Genomic DNA, 26,105 nt, shown 5'->3' with positions numbered 1-26,105 from the left:
TTACTCATATTTTTGGCAACTTCAGTAAAAGACTTGAGTTTTCACTGATACACTTGAAAGGCAGAGCTATTTTCAGAAATCATGATTAGGTTGAGCATGTTATTGTTGAATTATTACTTGTGCTGCTTTAAATTATATGGTTATGAAATATTGTTAGCTATTGGTGTTGGACCCCGACTTGTGTTCCAGCATATCACTACTTTCAACCTAAGGTTAGCTTTGTTACTTATTGAGTACATGGGGTCGATTGTACTCATACTACCCTTGTGCACCTTGCATGCAGATATTGGATGTTGATGTTATTGTGATCGACGGGAGCTGGATTTGAAGATGTACCTGTGTTCCGGTCATAGCTGCCTCTTGTTCATGGTAGCCTTAGATTTATAAGAATCTGTTTATGTACATTTCGAACAGATGATGTATTTATTTCATACCAGTTTTTTAAATTCTAATCTTAGAAGCTCATGATTTGTACTATCAGTCCTTGGGGAGTTTAATAGAGTCAGTTAAATATTATTTGAATCAGATATTTGTAAATTGGCTTACCTAACGGGTTGGGTTAGGATCCATCACGGCTAGTTGGATTTTGGGTCGTGACATGAACCCTTTAAAATTTTATTTTTTTAAAAAGTTGATTTTTTGAAAACTTGGTGAAACTTTTCTCTTTCTATCTCCCATATTCAATTAATCTATCCTAAAGTCGGTCAAAATTTGAGTAAAGCATACCAAATAATGTTACATATAGCATGGAAAATGAACATGTTGTTCCGAAAAATTGGTACTGTAACAACCCGATCGGTCGTTTTGCTTTCTAGAACCCTATTCCCCTATATAAGACTTTCCGTACATGCTTTTACTATTTTATGACTTGCGGGAATGGCTAGTTCAGGATTTGGAAGGGTTCGGGTTGAAATCGGAACAGGTTGGCTTAAGAGGCCAAGTTTTACTTCGGTCGACATTTTGAGTAAACGACCTCGGAATCGGGATTTGATAGTTCTAATAGGTTCGTATGATGATTTCAGACTTGGGCATATGTTCGGAAATAGTTTTGGATGACCCGGAAGCGTTTCAGTGCCTAATAGTGAAAGTTTGTTCTTGAAGGTTTTAAAAGTTCTTTAAATTTGGTTTGGAGCAGGTTTTGATGATATCGAGGTCCAAACGAAATTTCGAGATCGGTAATAGTTCAGTAATGTCATTTAAGAATTGCACGTAAAATTTGGTGCCATTTCGAGTAGTTTAAGTATGTTTCGGCGCATTGGAAGTAAATTGAAGAACTTGAAGTTCTTAAGTTTGATTCAATTGGTTTTGGGGTCGATTCTTAGTTTTAATGTTGTTTCGGGCATTCCGAGAGTTCGAGTGAGTACTTTTTATGATTCCAAACTTGTGGGTATGTTCAAGCGGGGCCCCGGGGACCTCGAGTGTCAATCAGATGAGGCTCGAACCAAGATGAGAATTTGGAGCAGCAGCAGATGCACCAGATTTGTCGAAACCGCACCTGCGCTTGTTCAGCCGCAGGTGCGGGCCAAGCCTCGCAGAAGCGGCCAAAGGAGGGCAGCCCAGGTTCCGAAAATGTGGCCCATCTTTCGCAAAAACGGTCCCATCCGTCCCAGTGAATTCTGTGGAAGCGGACCCTTGTCCGCAGAAGCGAGGGCACAAGTGGGGCCCTGTGACGGCATGTGCGGAACCGCTTGAGGCAGTGAGCCTCATTTATTATGGGTTAGGACCATTTTTATCATATTTTCTTCCACTCTTGGGTGATTTGAGAGCTTCTAAGGAGGGGATTTCGACCTAGATTGGTGAGGTAAATAATTTCTTCTAAATATGAGTTTAGTACATATCCCATGGATAGATTTCCGCATGAAAATAGGTAAAAATCATGGGTTGAGATGAAAAACCTAGGGTTTAATAAAAATGAGATTTTACCACGAAAATGATTATGAAACTTAGTGAAAATCATATATTATGTTCCTTAGGTTATGGGTAACAACTTTCTTCAAAATATTTCGGAATCCAGGCGTGTGGGCCCGAGGGTGAATTTTAGGAATCTAGCAATTTTGGTTGGGTAATCACTTTAATAGTGGAGATATGAACTTTTGAGCAATATATTGATCGATTTATATAATGTTTGGCTAGTTCCGAGTTGTTTGGCATCAAATTAGGAGGTTTGAATGCATTCTTGAATTGGGAAGTAAGCTTTGAGACGAGGTAAGTCTTTTCTAACCTTGTAAGAGGGAACTTACCCCATAGTTGAACTTAATTAATATATGTTGTTATTTGTGGCTACGTACGCATGAAGTGACGAGAGTCCGTACGTAGCTACTATTTATGTTTATGTCCGGATAGTTTTAGGTTTACACCATGCTTGTTGACATAGTTATTTGATTATAATCATTAACTGTATCAAATGGAACTGAGTTGAGGATTTTTAAGGATTTAAAAGCTTCAAGTCGTATAGTCTTTATTTTGAAAAGAGTCAAGGAAGGGTTATGATTTATTGATAAATTTATATTTGACCGCGTCACATGTATGATTCACGAGCGGGGTAATAGATGCATCTATGGTTCGTGTCGTTCGACCCTCGACAATGCACAATTTACATTTATGTTGGATCAGACCGAACGTCCTCAGTGGTATTCTTGTGTGATAATAGAACTGGAAGTTCCTTTCATAATCGGTATAAATTCATTGTTTGCGTGATCATATGTTTTAAAGGAATGGAGTGATTCAAGCTCTTAAATATTTCTGAAGACTTGTTCAGTTATTTCTTGTTCCGAGTCTTATTGTTGTATATCATGCTTAATTAGAATTTCATATTATCATGTTATTGGCCCTAGTAAGTGTCGGAGTCGACCCCTCGTCACTACTTCTTCGAGGTTAGACTAGATACTTACTGGGTACATATTATTTATGTACTCACGCTACACTTCTGTACTTAATTGTACCGGATCTGAGGCAAGTGCATCTGGTTACTAGTCTGGTGCACAGATTTGATCCCCATCTCGAGACTTCACGGTGAGCTGCCTTCCGAGCCGTTCTGCAGTAGCTGGAGTCTCAGTTATGTTGTATTTTTTTTTCTGTCTATTTTATTTCAGACAGTAGGCTAGTGTCCTTTTGTATATTCTACTAGATTGCCCACATACTTGTGACACCAGGTCTTGGCACACACACTAGTAGATTTATGATTTTGGATTTGTTTACATAATTACGATTTGTACTCGTTTGCTTCCGTTTAATTATGTCACATTCGCAAATTTCTCTTTAACAAATGAGGAAATGCTATCCACTTAGTATTTTATTTAAATGGGAAACCATTAGTTTGATCAGTGTTGGCTTGCCTAACAATAGTGTTGGGCGGCATCGCAACCTAAGATGGAATTGGGTTGTGACAACATGGTATCAGAGCACTAGGTTCACGTAGGTCTCACAAGTTATAGGCAGACCTAGTTGAGTCTTGCCGATCGATGTGGAGACGCTCGTACTTATCTTTGAGAGGCTATAGGGTGTTAGAAAACTACTCTTTATTCATCTCCTACCGTGCAGTTGGTGTAATACTAAAACCCTTTCTCTCCTTCTCTCATAGATGGTGAGGACACATGCGGCGGACATTCCAGACCCGGGAGGAGCTGCTCCCCCCGTTGCTAGAGGCTGAGGCTGAGGCCGGGGGAGGGCACCGGCCCGAGGTAGAGGACGAGGGCATCCCAGAGCTGCCCCGGTAGTACCACCAGTAGATCCAGTGGAGTATCCCATCATTGAGGAGTAGGGCGAGGTGCCCGCCACAGAGCCAGCACCCGGTAGATTTCATGTCAGCATCGGGTTTTCAGGAGGTCATGGGCCGTATGCTGCGGTTCATGGACACTATGACTCATGCTGGTTTATTTCTAGCAGACCCAGCCACATCTCAGGTGGGAGGGGGAGCACAGACCCCTACTGCCCAGGCTCCGGGGCATACAACTACAGTATATCAGACTCCGGGTACACTGCCCATGGGCAGAGCCCAACCAGTTGCAGCGGTTGCACCTGAGCCTAGATCAGCTATGGATGGCGATTCGCAAACCCTATTGGATAGATGGATTAGGCTACACCCTCCTATCTTCGTGGGTGAGCGGCATGAGGATCCCCAGGACTTCATTGACTGGTGCAGGGACAGACTTCACAACATGAGGATATTGGAGTCCCATGGGGTGGATTTCACTACTTTCCAGCTGGAGGGCAAGGCCCGTAGATGGTGGAAGTCTTATCTACTTAGTAGACCAGCGGGTTCTCCTCCCATAACTTGGGACTAGTTTACACATCTTTTCTTGGATAGGTAAATTCCACCCTCTCAGAGGGAAGAGTTGCGAGGTCAGTTCGAGCAGCTCGAGCAGGGTCAAATGTCAGTGACCGATTATGAGGAGAGATTCTTTGAGTTGTCTCGCCACGCACTTATGATACTTCCTACTGATGCAGAGAGAGTGCAAAGATTTGTTGCGGGGTTGCACCCCGATATTCGGGATAGTATGGCCCGGGGAGGTTGATATGAGCACTGATTATCAGCTAGTAGTAGAGATTGCTCAGAGGATTGAGGGCTACCGCCATAGGGGTAGAGAGCAGATGGAGTAGGACAAGAGGACCCGTTTCTTTGGAGAGTTTAGAGGTGCCACAACTAGGGGCAAAGGTCAGTTTGGGAGAGGTCAGCCTAGTAGGCCCACATATCCAGCACCACCACCTCCTCGGGGTGCTCCAACGCGACCCTATTTTAGTGCTATGCCAGAGAGTTCTTATCACCCACAAGCTCATCAGGGTTCTTCCAGTGCCTATTTCAGTTCTATGCCGGAGAGTTCATACCGCCTACCAGCCATCCAGGGTTCTTCCAGTGCCTATTCATGCCATCCGGGTCAGACTTCGGGGTAGTAGTCTATGGTACCGAGAGGTTGTTACGAGTGTGGGGATCCAAGTCACATGAAGAGAACATGTCCCAGACTTCGGGGCAAGGCAGTACAGCATAGTCATCAACCCATGATTGCAACACCAGCCGTCCGACCGCCCAGAGGTGGAGGACATATGGGTATGGGCCGTCCTAGAGGTAGAGGCTAGGCAGGGGGAGGTCAACCAGTTATTGTTCAGCCAGGTAGAGGCCAGCGCTCCAGCTAGATTCTATGCTTTTTCGGCCAGACCAGATGTAGTGGCCTCAGATGCCGTGATCACAGGTATTATTTCTATTTGCGGTAGGGATGCTTTGGTATTATTTGATCCAGGGTCTACCTATTCATATGTATCATCTCTGTTTGCTCATTTCCTGGATATTCCTCGTGAGTCCTTGGGTACTCCTATTTTTGTGTCCACTCCTGTAGGCGATTATGTGGTTGTGGATCGGATCTATCGGTCCTATGTGGTCACATTCTGTGGTTATGAGACTAGAACGGACCTTCTGTTACTTGATATGATCGACTTTGAGGTCATCCTGGGCATGGATTGGTTATCCCCATACCGCACCATCCTTGATTGCCATGCCAATACTGTTACCTTAGCAATGCCAGAGTTGCTTAGATTGGAGTGGAAGGGTTCGTCTGCCAGTATATCTAGTCAGGTTATCTCTTTTTTGAAGGCTCGACATAAGGTCGAAAAGGGTTGTTTAGATTATCTAGCCTATGTTCGGGATACCACCGCAGAGTCTCCGATGATTGATTCAGTGCCAGTAGTCCGGGAGTTTGCCGATGTGTTTCCTTATGACCTTCCAGGCATGCCACCAGATCTTGATGTTGATTTCTGTATTGACTTGCCTATATCCATCCCACCATATCGTATGGCTCCGAAATAATTGAAGGAGTTAAAGAAACAACTTGAGGAGTTGCTAGCGAAGGGGTTCGTCATGACGAGTGTATCACGTTGGGGTGCACCAGTATTATTTGGGAAGAAAAAGTATGGGACTATGCGGATGTGCATTGATTACTGCTAGTTGAACAAAGTCACCATTAAGAACAAGTACCCGTTGCCGTGTATTGATGACTTGTTTGACCAGTTGCAGGGTGCTAGGGTGTTTTCTAAGATCGACTTGAGATCGAGATACCATCAGTTGAAGATTTGGGACTCAGATATTCCGAAGACTGCCTTCCGTACTAGATATGGCCATTATGAGTTTCTAGTGATGTTTTTCGGCCTAACTAATGCCCCAGCGACATTTATGGATTTGATGAACAGGGTGTTCAGGCCTTATATCGATTCCTTTGTTATTGTCTTCATTGATGACATCATAATTTACTCACGTAGCATGGAGGAGCATGAGCAACATTTGAGAGTGGTGCTTTAGACCTTGAGGGAATATAAGCTATATGCTAAGTTCTCCAAATGTGAGTTTTGGTTAGATTCTGTGGCATTCTTGGGGCATGTGGTATCAGGCGAGTGTATTAAGGTGGATCCCTAGAAGATTGAGGCGGTTTAGAGTTGGCCTCATCCTACTTCGGCAACTGAGATCAGGAGTTTCTTGGGGCTAGCAGGTTATTATCGTCGATTTGTGGAGGGTTTCTCATCCATTGCAGCACCTTTAACTAGATTGACCCAGAAGGGTGCTCTGTTCCGTTGGACCGATGATTGTGAGGCGAGTTTTTGGAAGCTCAAGACAGCTTTGACTACAACACCAGTTCTAGTGTTGCCTTCCGGTTCAGGGATGTATACGGTGTATTGCGACGCTTCACGCGTTGGCTTGGGTTGTGTATTGATGCAGGAGAGGCGAGTTATTGCATATGCTTCACGTCAGCTGAAGCCCCACGAGAAGAATTATCCTGTGCATGATTTGGAGTTGGCCGCGATTGCTCATGCTCTTAAGATATGGAGGCATTATCTATATAGGGTGCCTTGTGAGGTTTACACTGATCACCACAGTTTGAAATACTAGTTCAAGCAAAGGGATCTCAATTTGAGGCAGCGCAAATGGCTTGAGTTACTGAAGGACTATGATATCACTATTCCTTATCATCCGGGCAAGGCGAATGTAGTCGTAGATGCCTTGAGCAGGAAAGCAGAAAGCATGGGTAGCTTGGCATTCATTCCAGCAGAGGAGAGGCCACTAGCTTTGGACATTCAGTCCTTGGCCAACAGACCTATGAGGTTGGATATTTCAGAGCCCAGCAGAGTTCTTGCATGTGTTGTTGCCCAGTCTTCACTATTGGAGAAGATCAAGGCTCGACAGTTTGATGATCCGTACTTGGAATTTCTCAGGGAGACGATACTACAGGGTATTTCCAGGGAGGTTTCTATTGGCGAGGATGGTGTCATGTGACTCCAGGGTCGTCTATGTATTCCTAATGTCGATGTCTTGAGGGAGAAGATCCTAGAGGAGGCACACAATTCTCGATATTCCAGTTATCCAGGTGCTACGAAGATGTATCAGGACTTGAGACAACATTATTGGTGATGGCGGACGAAGAAAGACATTGTTGAGTATGTATCTAGGTGCCTATATTGCCAGTAGGTTAAGTATGAGCACCAGAGGCCAGGTGGCTTACTCCAGCAGATGACTATACCAGAGTGGAAATGGGAACGCATTACTATGGATTTCGTAGTTGGGTTACCGTGGACCTTGCAGAAGTTCGATGCGGTTTGGGTCATTATTGATAGGTTGACCAAGTCAGCACACTTCATTCCAGATGCAACTACTTATATTTCAGAGAGATTAGCCCAGATTTATATCCGGGAGATAGTTCAATTGCACGGCGTGCCTGTTTCTATCATATCAGACAGAGGCCCTCAGTTCACTTTATATTTCTGGAGAGCCGTATAGAGTGAGTTGGGGACCCGTGTAGAGCTCAGCACTGCGTTTCATCCACAGACCGATGGGCAGTCAGAGCAGACAGTCCAGATCTTGGAGGACATGCTCAGAGCATGTGTGATTGACTTTGGAGGACAGTGAGATCAGTTCTTGCCTTTGTCCGAGTTTGCTTACGACAATAGTTATCAGTCCAGCATCGAGATGGCTCCATTTGAGGCTTTATATGGTCGGCGATATCGTTCTCCTATCGGGTGGTTTGAGCCCAGCGAGGCTAAGTTATATGGTACTGATTTAGTGAAGGATGCCTTGGAAAAGGTAAAGTTAATTCAGGAGCAACTTCGCACAACACAGTCCATATAGAAGAGTTACGTGGATCAGAAGGCGTGTGATGTATCATTTATGGTAGGCGAGAAGGTTCTCTTGAAAGTCTCGCCGATGAAGGGCATTATGAGATTTGGGAAGAAGGGCAAGTTGAGCCTAAGGCTTATAGGCCCATTTGAGGTATTGAGGCGGGTTGGGGAGGTTGCTTATGAGCTTGCTTTACCTCCCAGCCTATCAGGGGTTCATTTGGTTTTTCACGTGTCTATGCTCCGGAGGTATCATGCCGACTTGTCACATGTGGTAGACTTCGGCACTATTTAGCTAGATGAGAGCTTGGGTTATGAGGAGGAGCCAGTTGCCATTGTTTCTAGACATGATCGCCAGTTGAAATCCAAGAGAATTTCCGCGGTAAAGGTCCAGTCCAACCAGTCGAGGAGGCGACCTGGGAGTCCGAGGAGGACATGCGGAGCAGATATCCACACTTATTCAGCACTTCAGGTATGATTCTAAACTCGTTCGAGGACGAACGTTTGTTTAAGAGGTGGAGAATGTAACGACTTGACCGGTCGTTTTACTTTCTAGAACCCCATTTCCCAAAATAAGATTTCCCGTACATGCTTTTACTGTTTTATGACTTGCGAGAATGGTTAGTTCGGGATTTGGAAGGGTTCGGGTTGAAATCGGTACACTTGGTTCCTTAAGGTTAGCTTAAGAGGCCAAGTTTGATTTTAGTCAATATTTTGAGTAAACGACCTCAGAATTGGGATTTTACGGTTCCAATAGGTTCGTATAATGATTTTGGACTTGGGCGTATGTTCGGATCGGGTTTTGGATGATCCGAGATCATTTCAGCGCATAATAGTGAAAGTTGGTTCTTGAAGGTTTTAAAAGTTCTTTAAATTTGGTTTGGAGTGGGTTTTGACGATATCGAGGTCCAAATAGAATTCCAAGATCGGGAATAGTTCCGTAATGTCATTTAAGACTTGCACGTAAAATTTGGTATTATTCCGAGTAGTTTAAGTACGTTTCGGCGCATTGGAAGTAAATTGAATAACTTAAAGTTCTTAAGTTTGATTCAATTGGTTTTGGGGTGCAATTATTAGTTTTAATGTTTTTTCGGGCGTTCCGAGAGTTTGAGCAAGTCTATTTTATGATTCTAAACTTGTTGGTATGTTCGGGCGGGGCCCCGGGGGACCTGAGTGTCAATCGGACGAGGCTCAGATCAAGATGAGAATTTGGAGCAGTAGTTGATGCACCCGATCTGTCAAAACTGCACATGCACTTGGTCAGCCACAGGTGCGAGCTCACAGGTGCATACCAAGCCTCGTAGAAGCGGCCAAAGGAGGGCAACCCAGGTTCCGCAGATGCGGCCCATCCTCCGCAGAAGCGGGTACCCATCCGCCGAAGTGGTCCCACCCAGCCCAGTGAATTCCACAGAAGCGGACCCTTGTCCGCAGAAGCGAGGGCGCAGGTGCGGCCCTATGACCGCAGGTGTGGAAACCGCTGGAGGTAGTGAGCCTCATTTATTATGGGTTAGGACCACTTTTATCACATTTTCTTCCACTCTTGGGCGATTTGAGAGCTTCTAAGGAGGGAATTTCGACCTAGCTTGGTGAGGTAAGTAATTTCTTCTAAATATGAGTTTAGTACATATATTATGGGTAGATTTTCATATGAAAATTGGTAGAAATCATGGGTTGAGATGAAAAGGCTAGAGTTTATTAAAAATAATATTTTACCACGAAAATGATTATGAAACTTAGTGAAAATCATATATTATGTTCCTAAGGTTATGGGTAACAACTTTCTTAAAATATTTTCGAAATCCGGGCGTGTGGGTTCGGAGGTGAAGTTTAGGAATCTTGCAATTTTGGTTGGGTAATCACTTTAATAGTGGTGATAAGAACTTTTGAGCAATAGATTGATCGATTTATATAATGTTTAGCTAGTTCCGAGTCGTTTGGCATCAAATTTTGAGGTTTGAGCGCATTCTTGAATTGGGAAGTAAGCTTTGAGACGAGGTAAGTCTCTTTTCTAACCTTGTAATAGAGAACTTACCCCATAGGTGAACTTAATTAATATGTGTTGTTATTTGTAGGGGCTACGTATGCATGAAGTGACGAGAGTTCGTACGTAACTACTATTCCTGTTTATGTCCGGATAGTTTTAGGTTTACACCATGCTTGTGGACACCGTTATTTGATTATAATTGTTAAGTGTATCAAATGGAACTGAGTTGAGGATTTTTAAGGATTTAAAAGCTTCAAGTCGAATTGTCTTTATTTTGAAAAGATTCAATGAAGGGTTATGATTTATTGATAAATTTATATTTGACCACGTCACATGTATGATTCGCGAGCGGGGTAATAGATGCATCTATGGTTCGCGCCGTTCGGCCCTCGACAGTGCACAATTTACATTTATGTTGGATCGGGCCGAACGTCCTTGGTGGTATTCTTGTGTGATAATAGAACTGAAAGTTCCTTTCATAATCAGTATAAATTCATTGTTTGCGTGATCATATGTTTTAAAGGAAGGGAGTGATTCAAGCTCTTAAATATTTCTGAATACTTGTTCAGTTATTTCTTGTTCCGAGTCTTATTGTTGTACATCATGCTTAATTAGAATTTCATATTATCATGTTATTGTCCCTAGTAAGTGTCGAAGTCGACCCCTCGTCACTACTTCTTCGAGGTTAGACTAGATACTTACTGGGTACATATTATTTATGTACTCACGCTACACTTCTATACTTAATTGTACAGGATCTGAGGCTGGTGCATCTGATTACCAGTCTGGTGCACATATTTGATCTCCATCTCGAGACTTCACGATGAGCTGCCTTTCGAGCCGTTCTGCAGCAGCTGGAATCTCCCTTATGTTGTATTTTTTTCTGTCTATTTCATTTCAGACAGTATGCTAGTGTCCTTTTGTATATTCTACTAAATTGCCCACATATTTGTGACACCAGGTCTTGGCACACACTAGTAGACTTATGCTTTTGGATTTGTTTATATGGTTACGATTTGTAGTCATTTGCTTCTGTTTAATTATGTCATATTCGTAAATTTCTAAATCTCTTTAACAAATGAGGAAATGCTATCCACTTAGTATTTTATTTAAATGGGAAACCATTAGTTTGATCAGTGTTGACTTGCCTAACAATGGTGTTGGATGCCATCACGGCCTAAGATAGAATTGGGTCGTGACAGGTACTTGTCCTAGACAGGCATGGCCCCTGTGCCGATTCTCGCTAAGTCCAATGCACATGATGCAAACAAAGCGTAGCCTTCTAGGGATATCTGTTGCTTGTGACTTGTTCTTCTAAGTTTTTAAATCCTAAAAGAGATGGTATCTAGACCTGGCTTACCCGGGCGGACAACCCGAGCCGAGGAGCGTCAAGAGTCACCAGTAGTAGAATATCACTAGCTAGCTAACGGCTCTCCCGCTTAAACATGTGTGACTAAATCCTTCACCAGAAACTGGTAGGCTAACTTGTTTTATCTCAAAACAGAAAATTTGTGATGCTGGTAGGCAAACACAACATAACTACCTAAAAAAACTCAGAGGGGTGCAAGAGAGGATACAATTTATATCACAGTTCAAATAAATATTAGAGCAGTAAATAAGCGACAAATAGCACATTAAACTCTCAAACACAATAATATCCAAAACATGATAAAAGCCAAACAAGAATCAATGTAAAAAGCTCGAATTCTAATTAATTGTCCCCAACAGAGTCGCCAGAGCTGTCACACCTCTTTTTCCCCACTCAACCCTATTACGAGGTTGAGTTAGAAGAGTTTTTTCAATTAAAGTGACGTTTTAAAAATGAATTATTTATTATTTGGAGTCACCACTTGAAATTGAGTTTTGGTGTTCCAAGTCACCTTTTATTTCAATCCCTTATCAAACGGAAGATTTGACTCCTCATTTATGGTCTACGAAAATAGAAGACTGAGTAAGGAATTATGTTGACCGAGGGGAAGGTGTAAGGCATCCCTCGAGTCCCGTAGTTCTAGCACGGTCGCTTTATTAACTCATGTCCGGCTTAAATCAATTCTTGGCTATTCTTGTATTTTATTGGTTATGGCATGTCTATTACTACTTCACTTAATTTATTATATTTTATTAATTATTTTGACCTAGATGCGGTATGCACACAAGGTATTTATTTATTTTAGATGTTAAACCAAGGTACGAAAATGTACACATAGTTAAAATATAATTATTTTAATTTTAAAGGCATCGATACGCGGGAATACGCACATGATCCTTTTATTATTTAAGCATATCAATCCAAGGTTCTGATATGAATACATGGACTAATATTTAAAATGCGTCTAAAGCTTTTCTAACGTATTTATGATTGTTCCATTTCTAAGTTTGAGATTATTGTGAAGTACAAACAGATATGAATTGAAATTATTGGAGGACATAGTATAATTTAACTACTTTATTTAATTACTTTTTACGTGGATTAACTTGGTAAGACTAAGAATATAAAGTATGGATCAGCTCTAGTATTTTCTAAAAGGGTTAAAGAGTTCAAAATTATTTTTAAACCTAAAATCAAGTCCAAATTCGTTTTTAACCTTAAACCCAAAATTTACTTCATTTTTTTTAAGTGTCCAGCAACACCCAACGGCCCAAATAACTTGAGGATCCAAACTTTGTGTTTCTAAAACTACTGATCAACGCTTTAGAATTGAGATCAAATTATATAATACTCATGACTAACCAAAAACAAGACAAAATTAATTTATAAATAAATAAAGACAACATGATAAACTAGAAGCAGAATAACATAGCACCTCATCCAATTAAACCCATGTGCATCGGCTCATATTTACTAAATTCTTGTCATAACAAATTCACTAAATAATATTACTTTAAAACACTTAGCCTTTTACATCAAAATCTCTCATATCGAACTACTTCGGAATAACTAATTTTCTAATGGATATTCAAGATTAGAAAGGATCTTAGCAAGTAAGTCAAAGTAAAGAAATTATGAATAAATCATGTAAGACAGAGATGTTAGAATTGCATTAGACTTATCAAAAATCAATTGGCATGAATATTCACAACAACTTAAGAACGCAAAAGGGAGGAAAAGAACCTCAACAACGACTTCCTCGACAACGAAACGAACTAACAAGAACACTTTCGAACCAAAATCCAAGACTCGACGAGAACTTTAAAGTGCGAATCTTGAATAGAAAATCCCCAACTTTGTGTGCTTTGTGAGAACATAATGGAATTTGAGATTGAGTTTGTCCTCCTCCCCCCTCTTGCTCTCAATCTCATTCTCCTCCTTAAATAGGAGAAAAAATTGATGCCTTTTCCCTCTTAAAAATGCTAAAAGTCCCCTCCCCCCTCTAAGCTCCTTGTGTGAGTTGTGGATTATGTATCATGTGTATGTGCAGACGACGGTGTGTGCGTGCGTTTGCGCAATATTAGGTAAGACGTGAGAGACGTGAGTGAAATGGGGAAGGAAGTGACGGAGGAGTCATGGATGAGTTACATAACTTTTGAAGTTAAAATTGTTACAAACTTTTTAAAAAAATCACGTGAGTAGTTGCTGTTTCCTCTTCTTTTTTTTTTGTTTATTTTCTTTTATTAATAGAATTCAAATAAATATTAAGACAAAAAATATTAATTAACTAAATCTAGACTAACAATATATATATATATATATATATATATATATATGTATGTATGTATGTATGTATGTATATATGTATTAAAATTAGACCTAAAGAAAATATTTATACTAAAATAGTATATAATTTGGGTGTGGTTAAAAATTAGTTGTTCACACCAAGATCTATAACTAGGATTTTTTTCTGCCAATTATGTAGGCACGTTGTGAAACAATGCCAATACAAAATCTGGGTTTGGGCCTAAGCTCCAAAGGTTGGGCTTATCAGTGATCATTGGATTAGAGAAAAACCCATGTCAAAACCCCAAAACGAAGCTGTACGGATGAACTTAAATGTTTTTGTGAATGCATTTGTCCATTCATTGTGTTCATTACTCCTAATTATAGTCTCCTCACACTTGATTAATTAATTGTTTTTGTAACTTCCATCTACGTAAATCCCAATACTTTTGACCGTGCACTCATATCCATACATCAATTACCAATTAGGATAAGTTCATTACGATCCATCCAAATTAAGAAGAATCATCGGCAGTCTAGTTTTTAGAATCACCATAATAGAAGTAAGGATTTACAATTTCTATAGACTCGTAACTTAATAATTTTATTCACTATCAGTTTTTGTTTTACCCATTAAAACAGTTTATCTATTTTATACTGTTATTTTTTAGGCTAACAAGTTAGACTTAGTATAGACGACATATACGTTGTTATATATATATATATATATATATATATAAAATTTAAGTAATATACATCATCAATAAGGAATTTTTATACAATCACATATCTTTATATGTTGTGACAAGTAATTTGTCTTATTTCAAGCTTACAAATACTATGTTTTAAGGACACTTTCTTTGGTGACCCGATAATGTATTTTTTTTTTCGCACTGACTGTATATATACATTTAACCTTTTTTTTTTACGTTGTATTTTTCCCCCGAGTCCAATAGAAGTGTGAATCTCATTTACATAACAAATGCATGCATTGATTTCTAGTGTAAACACACATAGAAAGCACACAATAAGTATATGTATGTGGTGTATGTAGATGTATTTTAGGATGAAGGCATTCGTGTCCCACAATTAATCATATCAACGTACAATAAATAGCGCATTTCTTTTCTACGCTAATTCATATGTAAAACCCGTGGTCATTAATTAGAACCCATAATTTCTATACATTGTAACTCCCATAATCCACTCGCACGAACTCCAATTTATTTATCACTCATTCATTCTCCCTCCAATCCCAATTTATATACCCCCACTGGCCTTTTCAATTTCTTAACTCTCTCTTCAGCCGCCATATCCCCTAAAATTTTCCAATTATGGATTCTCATGTTCTAACGCTGGAAAACCAAAATGATCAATTCGATTGGTTATATTCAGAACACCCTCCTCCCCCTTTTGGGTAAGTAACATAAAACAAGTTAGTGTTATATTTGTGTGAAAAATGTTAAAGCATCAATGTGCATGCAAATTTGTGTTGTGGAAAAGAAAGAACCAAATATAGGTCTTTAATATACATATTGTGTACTAAAATTTATGTATTCTTTTGTGTTTCTTCTTGTTTTGAATAGAACATGGCAACATCAAGATTCAAGAATACTGTCCAATGGAGGCTTATTCAACTTTGAGTACTTTGATCCCTTTCAATTTCCCAGCGATATTCAAAACAATCATTTGCCAACATTTTTTGATCTTAAAGAGTTTGAAGAAATATGTCAAGATTTGGGCACGTTAGACGTCAAACTACCTCCATTTCAAGAAGAAATTCCGTTGAACATGACATTTACTCCTTTAGAGGAATGTCAAAATTATGTGACAAGCACTATGATTAGCAGTGGAGAAAGAGAAATTATCAATGGTACTAATAAGGAGTTAATTATGAAGCGAAATAATAATGGAAGGCATAAGAAGAGTGATGCATTAGAATTGGATGAGATTCAGAGGTATTTTCATGTACCAATAAACAAAGCAGCTAAGGAGTTGAGAGTTGGATTAACAGTGTTGAAGAAAAGATGTAGGGAACTTAATATCATGCGATGGCCTCATCGTAAGATTAAGAGTTTGCAGACTCTCATTGATAGCGTTAAGGTACGTGTTAAGGATAATGTTTTTGTAGTAATCAAGATTTAATTAGTTTTGTGGTTTATTAAGTTAATTGGTTGTTTGGTATGATATTTAATGCAGGAAATGGGACTGACAAGTGAAGTAGAAATGCTAGAGGAGCACCAAAGAATGCTAGAGAAAGTACCTGAAATGGCATTAACTGAAAGAACCAAGAAGCTGCGCCAAACCTGTTTTAAGGCTAATTACAAGAAAAGAAGGGCAGCAATGGCTGCTTTTAGCTTTTAATTTCTTTTTTAATTCCCCTTAGATTAGTGTTTTAGGTATCTATCGATTTAAGTTATTACGTTGGAATGATTAAATCTCTTCCTGACGCATTTAGGAGCTGTGAAGAGCCTATAATTCTATATCATGCCCTAACTACAGTAGTATTACTAATATTAATGTTAATTAAATTCTAGCCATGTGGTATTTGATTTCTCTTTACATGTATTCCCCTCTCTTGTCCTAAACTCCTAATTAACAGAGTAATTTCCTAGCCATGTCTCATTTCCTATTGAAGTTTCCGTCAAGCCTGCGGCGTTAATACTTTCTTTTTTGTCATTTTATAATTAGAATAAACCAAATCAGTATGGCAATAACGACAATAATATTAATATATTCATACACAAACTACTGGTTTCGTTTCTTTTGAGAATAATTTTAGCCAAAAGTAGTTCTGTTTTTTGGACATGATTTACGTCTTTGTTTCGCATCATCATGTTTGACAAAAAATCGAGCACATTAACGTCCATTAGTAACCCGTGGGTCCGCTTGACTGGACATGAGATTTAAGAAAAAGATTTATGATCTAAAATAAGCTATTGATATTTGAGTTAATATCTCTTAAAAGATAAAATAAGAAATTTAAAGTTACATTGAGAAAATATTCTTTTGGGATGTTTTAAACATAAAAGTGTAAAACATACATAGAAAAAAAAGGAGTAATTAACAACAAACAAGATTTGGTAAGAAGAAGAAAATTAAAGTAAAATTAATGAAAAAGTTTATAGGGTGCATGTATGGTAATTTCATTGCTTGCGTCAGTAAATAAATAAGTTCCCACTTAAAAGTTGCGTATAGCTAGCACCTATATACTATATACATAAGTTGCAAAATACGTTGCACCAAAATAAAGATTCATATATACTAACCCAGTACATAATCAAAGTGATTACATGACTTAATTAGTCACAAATTATCCATGTTACGAGTCCACACGTGGAAATGATAGGATATATGGATTTCCTTGTGATCAGAGAGCTCTTTGCGTTTTTGCCCGTCTCCATCTCCATGGGATCGCCTGCTTAAAGTTTTCGTATATTCCTCCCTGTTTATAATTTTCAATTAAAATGTAATAATATATTATTAATTTTAAATAGAGTATTTGACACTTGAATAAAATTAAACCCGTTTGCCAGACCAATGATTCCAAAATATCATATGATTAAACGTTTCTTTGATTACAAAAAACTATTCACGTGTATCATTTAGCTAGGCCAAAGTAAAAGAGATGTAAAGACACTTACCAAGAGGTTGGAATTTGTACGAGAGAAACTCAAGAAACTTCCTTTCCTTCTAAACCTTAGGAGTTTCTTTTCATGTGTACCAAAATCATAAGCACTTGAAGTACTACTGAGAGGAGGTGAAAAGTCAAAATTGTCCTTTACAACTCCTCCTCTATTTTCCTTAAAGCTTTCCCATCTACAAGAACCTATTTGACATGATCTCATGTTCTTATTACTACTCATGTCTAATTTCTTCTGCACTTCCATTTCTCCCACATAGGTTGTTCGAAACGACGAAAAAGATCGACCGATATAAGGTCCGTCCAGTACCGTCGTAGGCGAGGGCATATTAGTAATTTTAGCTTCATTCAACAACCTAGGTGGCAAGTCTAGGCACCTTGCTACTTTTGACTGATCAAGTGTAGATCTAATTGGTTTACCAGGTGCTTCTTCCCATTGAAATGGGATTGAAACTGAAGGATGAATTGGTGGAGTAGATAGAGGAATATTATTATTTCTTGGCTTGTTTGGGAGTTTGGATAAAGAAAGCTTTGGAGTAGAATTAGATGCCATTTTACATAATGGAGAATTCTACAACTTCTTTAGAATACCTCAAATTCATATATTTGTAGGGGAAAAAAAAGGGTCAAGCATGAAATGTGAGGAGGTGCAAATTGAAACGCTCCTCTGGCGCTTCTTATTCACGAGTAGAGTAACGGATATGTTCTTATTGTAGAATCTTTTTTTTGTAGCTTAACACTAATAGGAGAAATGGGTTGGGACCATTTTGATTATTTAAAGTAGGTGGACCCACCAATTTTTTAAGATGTTGAATTAGTCATAAGCACACAAAGGATAGCGACTTTCAACGGCCCTGATAGTTAGTAGATCAGCCGGTAATAAAGGAAGATAAACCGTTCGGCTAATTTAACAAGGTAACACGAGACAAAGAAAAGCTAGTATGTACTCCCTCGGTTCACTTTTAATTATTTATTTTGAACTTTTCATGCCCCTTAAATAATAATAAATGAAATATGTATCTTATAATTTTATCCATAATAACGATAGTATTTCCAAAAGTCTTGAAAAATAATTTGGGGAATAAGTAGTTAATGATAAGGATAAAACAGGAAGAAAAAAAAATTGTCTTTCTCTTGATTTAGTTTAGTGGACAAGTAAAAGTTGAAATATATTTTTAGTATAATAGACAAGTAAAAGTGAACGGAGGGAGTATGAGTATCTCTTGCGTGATACTATTTCCTTTTTAGTCAGTCCCCAAAAGAATGTCACCTTTTCTTATTTAGAAATAATTTTTCTTTAAAATTCCTACTTTACCTTAATGAATTGATTTATAGGCACACGAATATCAAGATTTAGTTTAGACCGCAAATTTTAATTTTTTTTTAATGTCGAGTCAAACACAATACATAAATTGGGACGGAAGTAATAATATATTAGTAATTGAAAAGGTCACGGAGGTAAGGTTCGTATAACGGTGAAAGAAAAACCTAAATAGCATTTCAAAACATAGACCAAATTGAATCGTTAGCGACCGGCTAGGCGCTTCTAAGTTCTAATTGATGTATGATATTGCAGATGAGTTAGTTTTTATCAGTGTCACAATGCAGGTTATATTACACCGACAGTGTATTTTCTTTTATTTTGTAAATTTAAAAGAAAATTCTAAATTCATCAAGAATTACCTTCAATTAAAATGATCTTAATTTTACATTCGTTGTCCCCATGTTAGACCCTGTATCTAGAGGTCTTTGTAATATACCAAATCAAGGTTGAAGTTGATTACTTATCACTTTGTACATGAGTAACAACTAATCCACATTTGATGTAAACTAATCAATGAATACAAGTTATATTTTTCATATACATATTTATTATCTGATCTTGGTCAAGTCGTATGTTTTCACTTTATCTTTTAACTGATAAGATGAATTAGTTTGGTTTGGTATAAACACCTAATACGAAAACATCTCTCTCCATAATATATATTTGCACATAAACTAAGCCATACCCAGTTTTGTGACTCTTTACAAACGTGTTTTTTGCTTTATGACCCTACCTCTTGTTTTACACATGAGAGATTTACTTTTACACGTAAGAGATATGTTTTTTACACATAAAAGATCTAAGAAAGTCATTTTTTTATTTTAAAATTATAGAGGCATAATGTACAATTAACACGTTTATTACAAACCTCATCCACTTAAGTTAGGATAACATTCAAATGCTTGGTGAAAACAAGGTGTAAAAGAGTATTGATCAACGGAGATGCCCATGATAAAATTTCTAGTAGCTATATTTGATGAGGATTAGGCAAAATCACAAAATATTAAATCAACTAGCTATATTTGATGAGGATTAGGGAAAATCACAAAATATTAAATCAACTGCTATGTTTTTTTTGTGGTCGTCGACACGTCGTCTTTATGGATTTAGTAGTTGTTAGAGAGCTAATTAACTCCATTTCTATGCTTTTTAATTGCAATCTTTCTTAGGTTTATTATGCACAAGAAGCATATCTCGATATTTTTGTTTTCTCTATAAGATTTGATAAATGAATCACAACTATAAAAATTCACACCTAATAAAAGATGTTTCAAAAAGAGGAGACACAAGAAGATGCTCCAAGCCATTCAGGACACCCATTGCACATGAAAAGACCAGAAGTCTCTTCCCAGCCTTAATACTTTAGCCATCTACCCTGACTCACATTACTATTGTTTGGTCACATCTTAGTTGCCACAACGAAATCGCTCTACAATTTATTTCTCATCCAAACAGGCTGTTATTATTATAGTAACTTAAAAATGATAAACGCAAGGCTTAATTTCCACCCAAAAAAAAAAAAACATTTTACAGAGGCTCCAACCTCCAAGAATATGAGAATAACATCCTATTTGGATAACTCAGGCACGGATCAACCTATTAAATGCTTCTTATTCTTTGGTCCCTCTGCATTTATTCTACTCGACCCCAAGAAGAAAAGACTGGTCACAGCAGATACCTTGATGTACGGGTGACAAACGACCAGGTCGGGTCAGATATGAACGGGCCGAAAATAAATATTGTAAAATGGATAAATTATCCGACCAGATCTATATTTAATACGAAAAAAAAACGGATATTTATATTATCCATGACTTTTTGAATATGATTACTTTTGGGAGATTTCTTAGTCTCCCAAACTTGAGGAACCCCCAATTTGAGGCTTTACAAATATAAAAGTTAAATTCATTAGTTATCCATTTTCTAAATGGATAATATGGTTCTTATACATATTTGACCAGTTTTAAAAAAGTTTATTATCCAACCCCCTACGATGCAGACTTGACGAATGGTCGAAGACAGTGACAGAAGCAGGATTTTTATCAAGGGGATTCAAAAAGTAAAAAAGAAGAAGTAAACACACGAGAAAACTAAGAAGAATCAACATATAATATATATACATGGAAAAAAATTGAACTGTGTAATTTTTAGCGAAGGTGGTTCTGCTAAACCCTTCCGTCCACCAAGCTCCGCCCCGGTCCAAGGCCATTAAATCTCGACAATGACCAAACGAACTTACTCGCACTTGGTATTTATCCTAAATTAAATTATACAGGGCAAGTAGCATGTATATAAACTTTCATCAGTTAATCACGGTTAAGTAATATGGACTCAATATGTAACTTTAAGGCTAAATTATTTGGTTTAATGTACATCGGGTGGGAATAAAAAGTATTTTCCATGATCAAACCCTTTTCTATGCTCACTTCTTGGTCACTTACTACGTCTAATGAGAGTCATGTGAAGATTTGTTCGGTTAAATAAGGAAACATGTTAAGACTAAAAGTAGTGCTAATTAAATTCACATGTGTAGTTACACCTAAAAATAAGAGTGGGTTGCTCTAGTGGTAAGCACCCTCCACTTTCAACCAAGAGGTTGTGAGTTTGAGACACCCCAAAAGTAAGTTGGATAGTTCTTGGAGAGATAGAGTCGAGTTTCTATTGAAAACAGTCTCTCTACCCACGGTAAGGGTAATGTCTGATTGTTGTTGTTGTTGTTACACCTAAAATTAAATTTGTTTTTTTCAAGGATACGGAAGAAAACCAAATCAAACCAATTTGACGGCTATATTACATAAAAATCTAGAATCGATCTGAGCTAATAAGATTCCCAATTTTCTTTTGACTTATTCAAGCACCTTTTCTTATTTGAAATGATAGCATATAAGACGACTAATTCTTTTTAAATGTTCTCTTCCTCTGCTTCTGTACAGGACCCTTGGATTTGTGTGAATACGTAAAAATGGCAACGGAGAAATGAATATTACCAAGAGTCAGAATTCAGAGGTTCAACCTTTAAGTTTTATGTTTTTTGCATTTTAATAGATTTTTACGCACAAACTTATGCTCTCGATCGAAAGTTATGGGTTCAATTGAACTCGTTCCTATTATTCTACATCCGCCCGTGGAGTCAGTAATGTTGCAGGATCAAGGTTTGATACCTCCTCTAGTCGAGAAATAAGTTAAAAAGAGACTGGAATATGTTCAAGATTTAAATGCTTTACCTATACACATTACATGAACCAAAAAGGTATAGGAATAGTTTGTTTTAGTGCTGCAATTTTACTCTGTACATTGCTTTTCCTCATATATTTACAGAAGCAAAGCCAAGAGATCCATGCACAAATCGTACCCCTATAGGCATTCATTCATTTAAAAAACTATGGAAAGCAAACGTAACAATGGCCAAATAGGTGATACACTAATAGTGCTACAGCTGATGCAGCAATTTTCTATGTACGCGAATTATTGGAATTTATAGTTGCTGGATATTTACATGTATATCTGGGACTGGATCAATGGTTTGGTTCCATAAAAAACAGAACACATTCTTTAAATAAGCTGCAACAAATATGTTGCTGCACCATGTTACCTTAGATTCTGCCTCAATGCATGATTGGAAGGCTGGATCGCAGCACTATCTCTTGAAATGGTTGATGCCATCACAGGCTAAAGTTCCTTCAAGATCACCAATAATTCGAGATATACGAACTTCAAGTCCTCTCTGTACTTCCCTAAAATGTGTTCTAATACCATCAGCAAACCGCTTCACATCAAAACTTGCAGGTGTATCAAGCTCTTCTGCAGCTCCAACAAATCCAGAAGCAATCCTTGTTTGGACTTCCATCAATTTCTGTCCTGTTGCTACTATGTATCTTTGCAGCTGAAATGTTTCTTCAAGAAATTGCTCTAGCATCTTAGTTTCTTCCTTCGTTTTTCGTGTAACTGAACCTCCACAATTTACATTCAGGTCATTCTCATGCTGCTTATCAAAAAAAAGAAAAGATAATTACGCTTTATTATTCATTAACAAAATAGATATTCGACAAAGCCAAAAATATATACTACTACTTAGTTGAGACATACCATCCGCTTGCATAGATCATCAATTTTCCCCTGAAGGGACTCGTAACGAGCAACTTGTTTATTCAATAAAGACATCAATGCATTAAATCCTCTCGTACCAGATCGTTCATTATCATTGTTTTCACTATTTCCAGGACGTTCTTGCTTTCCTGTCAACCTCTCGAGCATGATAAATTGCTGATTCAGTCTCTTGATTTTGTATGAAACTCCAAGAGCATGTAAATCCATCTTCCATAGAGATTTCTTCTTCTTAATGTCACTATCACCTTCTGAAGTTGATGATACACCATTCTGAGCATCCTCTATACTGAAGTGTTCGGCCCTAGAATTACCATTCATATCCGAGGCTCCATTCTGTAGAGTCAAAATTATGTCTTTTGGGGGGTTATTCGTTCTGGTGTCAACTTTTCTTCCATTCTTTACCTTTTGAGATATTTCCTCAGGATGGTTCTTTGTTTCTTGCTCTTTCTCTCCTTGTTTTGTCTTTATAACTGCTACATTGGACCAAACTGTATGATTGGCTAAGTCCTCGTCTTTTGGACAAGCATTTGCATTGGACTTCAGGGAATCAGGACGGCGAAAATTTTCAGCTAGTTGTTGCCTGAAGGATTGTAATTCTACTTCTCGATTCAATAGCAATCCATCTAACTTCATATTTTCTTGCCGGAGCTGAACTAGATCATGATCCAGCACTTCAATATGCGACTGCAACCTCTTTGATTCCAGTTCCATACTGAGCAGGCGCCAACGAAAAGCTTCTAACTTCTCATCTTTGAGTCTCAATTGTTCAGCAAAAGCATCAAGCTCCATATGATGCCTCTGATCAACTGCAATACTGTATTTTTCAGCCTCTGATCGAACCCAATTCTCTAAGTCCTCAACATCATTTGTGAGTACTGCAAAAAAGATTGAAATGAATACAGAATACAACATAAAATAAACAGCACAACAACTCCATATATTAAAATTCAGAAAGAGAAAAGGCAAAAAATATATCATCCTTAATCAAGATTGATAAATAAGCTACAAAGGAAACATGTAATATAGTCTTACTTTCTTCAGTCTCCTCAGTAAAGAATCTATCAGAAATATGAGAAAATAGTTCTGGCTCTTTTGTACACTCAGGCTGCTCATCGATAAGATAATCTGTCTTTTGTGATCTGCTTTTTCCAATCTCCAACTTTGGATTCATACGTTTGTACAGCATACTTTTTAATGAATGTCTCTCATACCTAGACTCTGAAGCTGATTTCCATTTCTCAATCTCTAGTTCAGCTTGCTTTCTCTTGGCTTTTGATAATTTGATCTCTTTTAAAAGCATTTGTTTCTCTGCTGTGTCCAATTTGGATTTCCTAAGCATAGCTGACAAAATTTGATCTTTCTGGTCCAAGTCCTTGCGCATTTTAACTAGCTCCATCGATAGTTTTTGAGTCATCAAGATCGACTTCTCCTTTTGCTCCAGTGCGGAATTAAGCTCTTGCTTCGCTGCTTCAGCTTGTCTGAGGGCGCGCCCCATCTCCGCCTCAAGCTGCCGTTGATTAGACACCAGTTCAATGAATGCAGTCTTGTGTTTTGAGATCTCATTAGAGTGCCTCTGAGCATCAAACTTTGCATTATTTCTCAATTCTTCTGCTAAAGCTTCAGCCTTTTTCAGCTTTTCTTCAACATCATAATGCCTTTTCCCTTCTTCCTCTATGATTTTATCTTTTGACTGCAACATTACTTTGCTCTCCTCCAGCTTGTTATTCAAATCAGCAATAATTGTATCCTTTTGCTTCTCAAGAACTCTCAATTCATTCATAAAAGCACCAATTTGCTGCCTAAGTTTCTTCCTCTCATTGAACCAGCACTGTTCTTGTGCAGCATATATCCCAACAACTTTCTCATTAGCTTTAGCATCTTCCCTTCTTAAGCTCTTCAACTCTTCAATTTTTTTCTGTGCATTCTCAAGCTTAAGTAATGCTAGTTCAGATTTTTTATTATTTGCTTCTTCCCTCTGAACTCTCCAGACAAGCAACCCCAAAGAAATACCAAAGAAAATTGGACATAAGCTCTCCCTTTTCCCTTCTGATTTAATCAAACAGGAATTTGAGACACCCTTTCCATCCATTACTCAACCTATCTTCTCTCCCTTAAAAACAAAGTGACAGAAAAAAGAAACATCATCAGGACATTTGCTTCTTAAGATTGAAACATAAACCACTCTTTTATTATCATAACAAAAGTTGCTTCTCAACTGGGAATTTTGGGGGGGGGGGGGGGGGATGAGGAAATTGCACAAAAAACAACTAATTGTAGAGATAATAGAAGAGGGAGAAGATAGGATCCCAAATTGCATGTTTATTTCAAGAGGTAGAAGAACATAAAACATGATAAAGTGAAAGAGACAAGAACTTCTTATGGTCCAGCTAAATACTGGAAACTAAAAAAAAAGAAGGAAAAGAATGGTCTTATCATCTTGTATCAAGAATCTGAAATGACGTTCTTAAAAAGCTACCACTAAACAGTTAACAATGCAGAAATTTTACTATAACTTCAAGATTCATAGAAAACAGAAACTTACAAAGAGTGAGCTCAAGATTTCTTCAGCTGAAAAACAAAAGAACCCCACAATTCTGAGCTAACATTGATAACTTACAGGACTAAAAATTCCAGCTTTTAAGCCTGAGGGAGCAGTCACAAGGAAAACAGCAGAGTTTGGTATCATTTCTGTTATCCAAATATAAGTTGACAGAAAATGCCAAAGGCATGGACTTTACACTTGTTATATGTCTGCAAAAATAGTTAAAAAGCTCTGCCACTATAACTGGGTAAAGGAAAAAAAATCAAGAAATCTGTTCCCTGGTTTTCCGTGAAAAAAACTGACCCCATAAAAGCCCAACTTTTGCTACCCCTTTTGCGCACCCTACTTTTTCTTTTTCCTTTATTTATTTTTTCTTTCGTTATGGCCACTGAAATAGAGGAAGCAAAAAAGCTAGATTCCTAGGGAAACTTGTCAGAATTAATATTTAATATTATTAAGAAAATTAAGATAAAATAAAATAAAATAAAAGTACATCTCTATCTAGCTTGCAGGCCCACGAAATATTGTATCTTGCCAGGGTGTCTTGGTTGTACATACATGTATATTCCACTTTTGCAATTTTTATCTTTCGTAATATCTTTTCCTTGACTCTTTTAAATTTACACTTTAAGTCTCTAAAATATGTTCTCTAACACCTATAAAAGAATAATCGGAGGTTCGAGTTCGAGGCTTGAAAATAAAGAAAATCCTGATATAAACGTTTTTTTTTAGTGGACGTCATGTGCAGAGGCGGACCTA

At 38.0% G+C, this 26,105-nt stretch overlaps 3 protein-coding genes across 4 annotated transcripts in view; 1 reads left to right on the top strand and 2 right to left on the bottom strand.

Moving 5' to 3' along the window:
• LOC104086662 (protein RKD4) overlaps positions 1-16,186 on the top strand; it is a 30,581-nt gene extending 14,395 nt beyond the window's left edge. Inside the window, exons 2-3 of the mRNA XM_070198811.1 lie at positions 15,317-15,833; positions 15,930-16,186. Coding sequence (XP_070054912.1) covers positions 15,317-15,833; positions 15,930-16,094 — 682 coding nt within the window. The 3' untranslated portion in view covers positions 16,095-16,186. The remainder of the gene's footprint in view (positions 1-15,316; positions 15,834-15,929) is intronic.
• Positions 16,187-17,335: 1,149 nt separating this feature from the next.
• LOC104086660 (uncharacterized protein At4g00950) lies at positions 17,336-17,926 on the bottom strand. Its single transcript, XM_009590978.4, has one exon. It carries the CDS (start codon positions 17,924-17,926, stop codon positions 17,336-17,338), a length of 591 nt encoding a protein of 196 aa, XP_009589273.2.
• Positions 17,927-22,031: 4,105 nt separating this feature from the next.
• On the bottom strand, positions 22,032-25,683 carry LOC104086661 (uncharacterized). Of its 2 annotated transcripts, none has more exons than XM_033653521.2 (4): positions 25,422-25,683; positions 23,837-24,914; positions 22,784-23,679; positions 22,032-22,679 (listed from the first exon to the last, which is right to left on the bottom strand). In XM_033653521.2, the coding sequence occupies exons 2-4, from the start codon at positions 24,891-24,893 to the stop codon at positions 22,335-22,337; spliced, it is 2,298 nt and encodes a 765-aa protein (XP_033509412.1). In that variant the 5' UTR covers positions 24,894-24,914; positions 25,422-25,683; the 3' UTR covers positions 22,032-22,334. The 2 variants fall into 2 exon arrangements, with proteins under 2 accessions (XP_033509412.1, XP_009589274.1); XM_009590979.4 differs by having other exon boundaries at positions 25,347-25,682.
• Positions 25,684-26,105: the final 422 nt, after the last annotated feature.

The sequence above is a fragment of the Nicotiana tomentosiformis genome, chromosome 3, assembly GCF_000390325.3.
Source record: "Nicotiana tomentosiformis chromosome 3, ASM39032v3, whole genome shotgun sequence".
NCBI lineage: Eukaryota > Viridiplantae > Streptophyta > Magnoliopsida > Solanales > Solanaceae > Nicotiana > Nicotiana tomentosiformis.
This window is presented reverse-complemented; position numbering and strand designations above follow the sequence as displayed.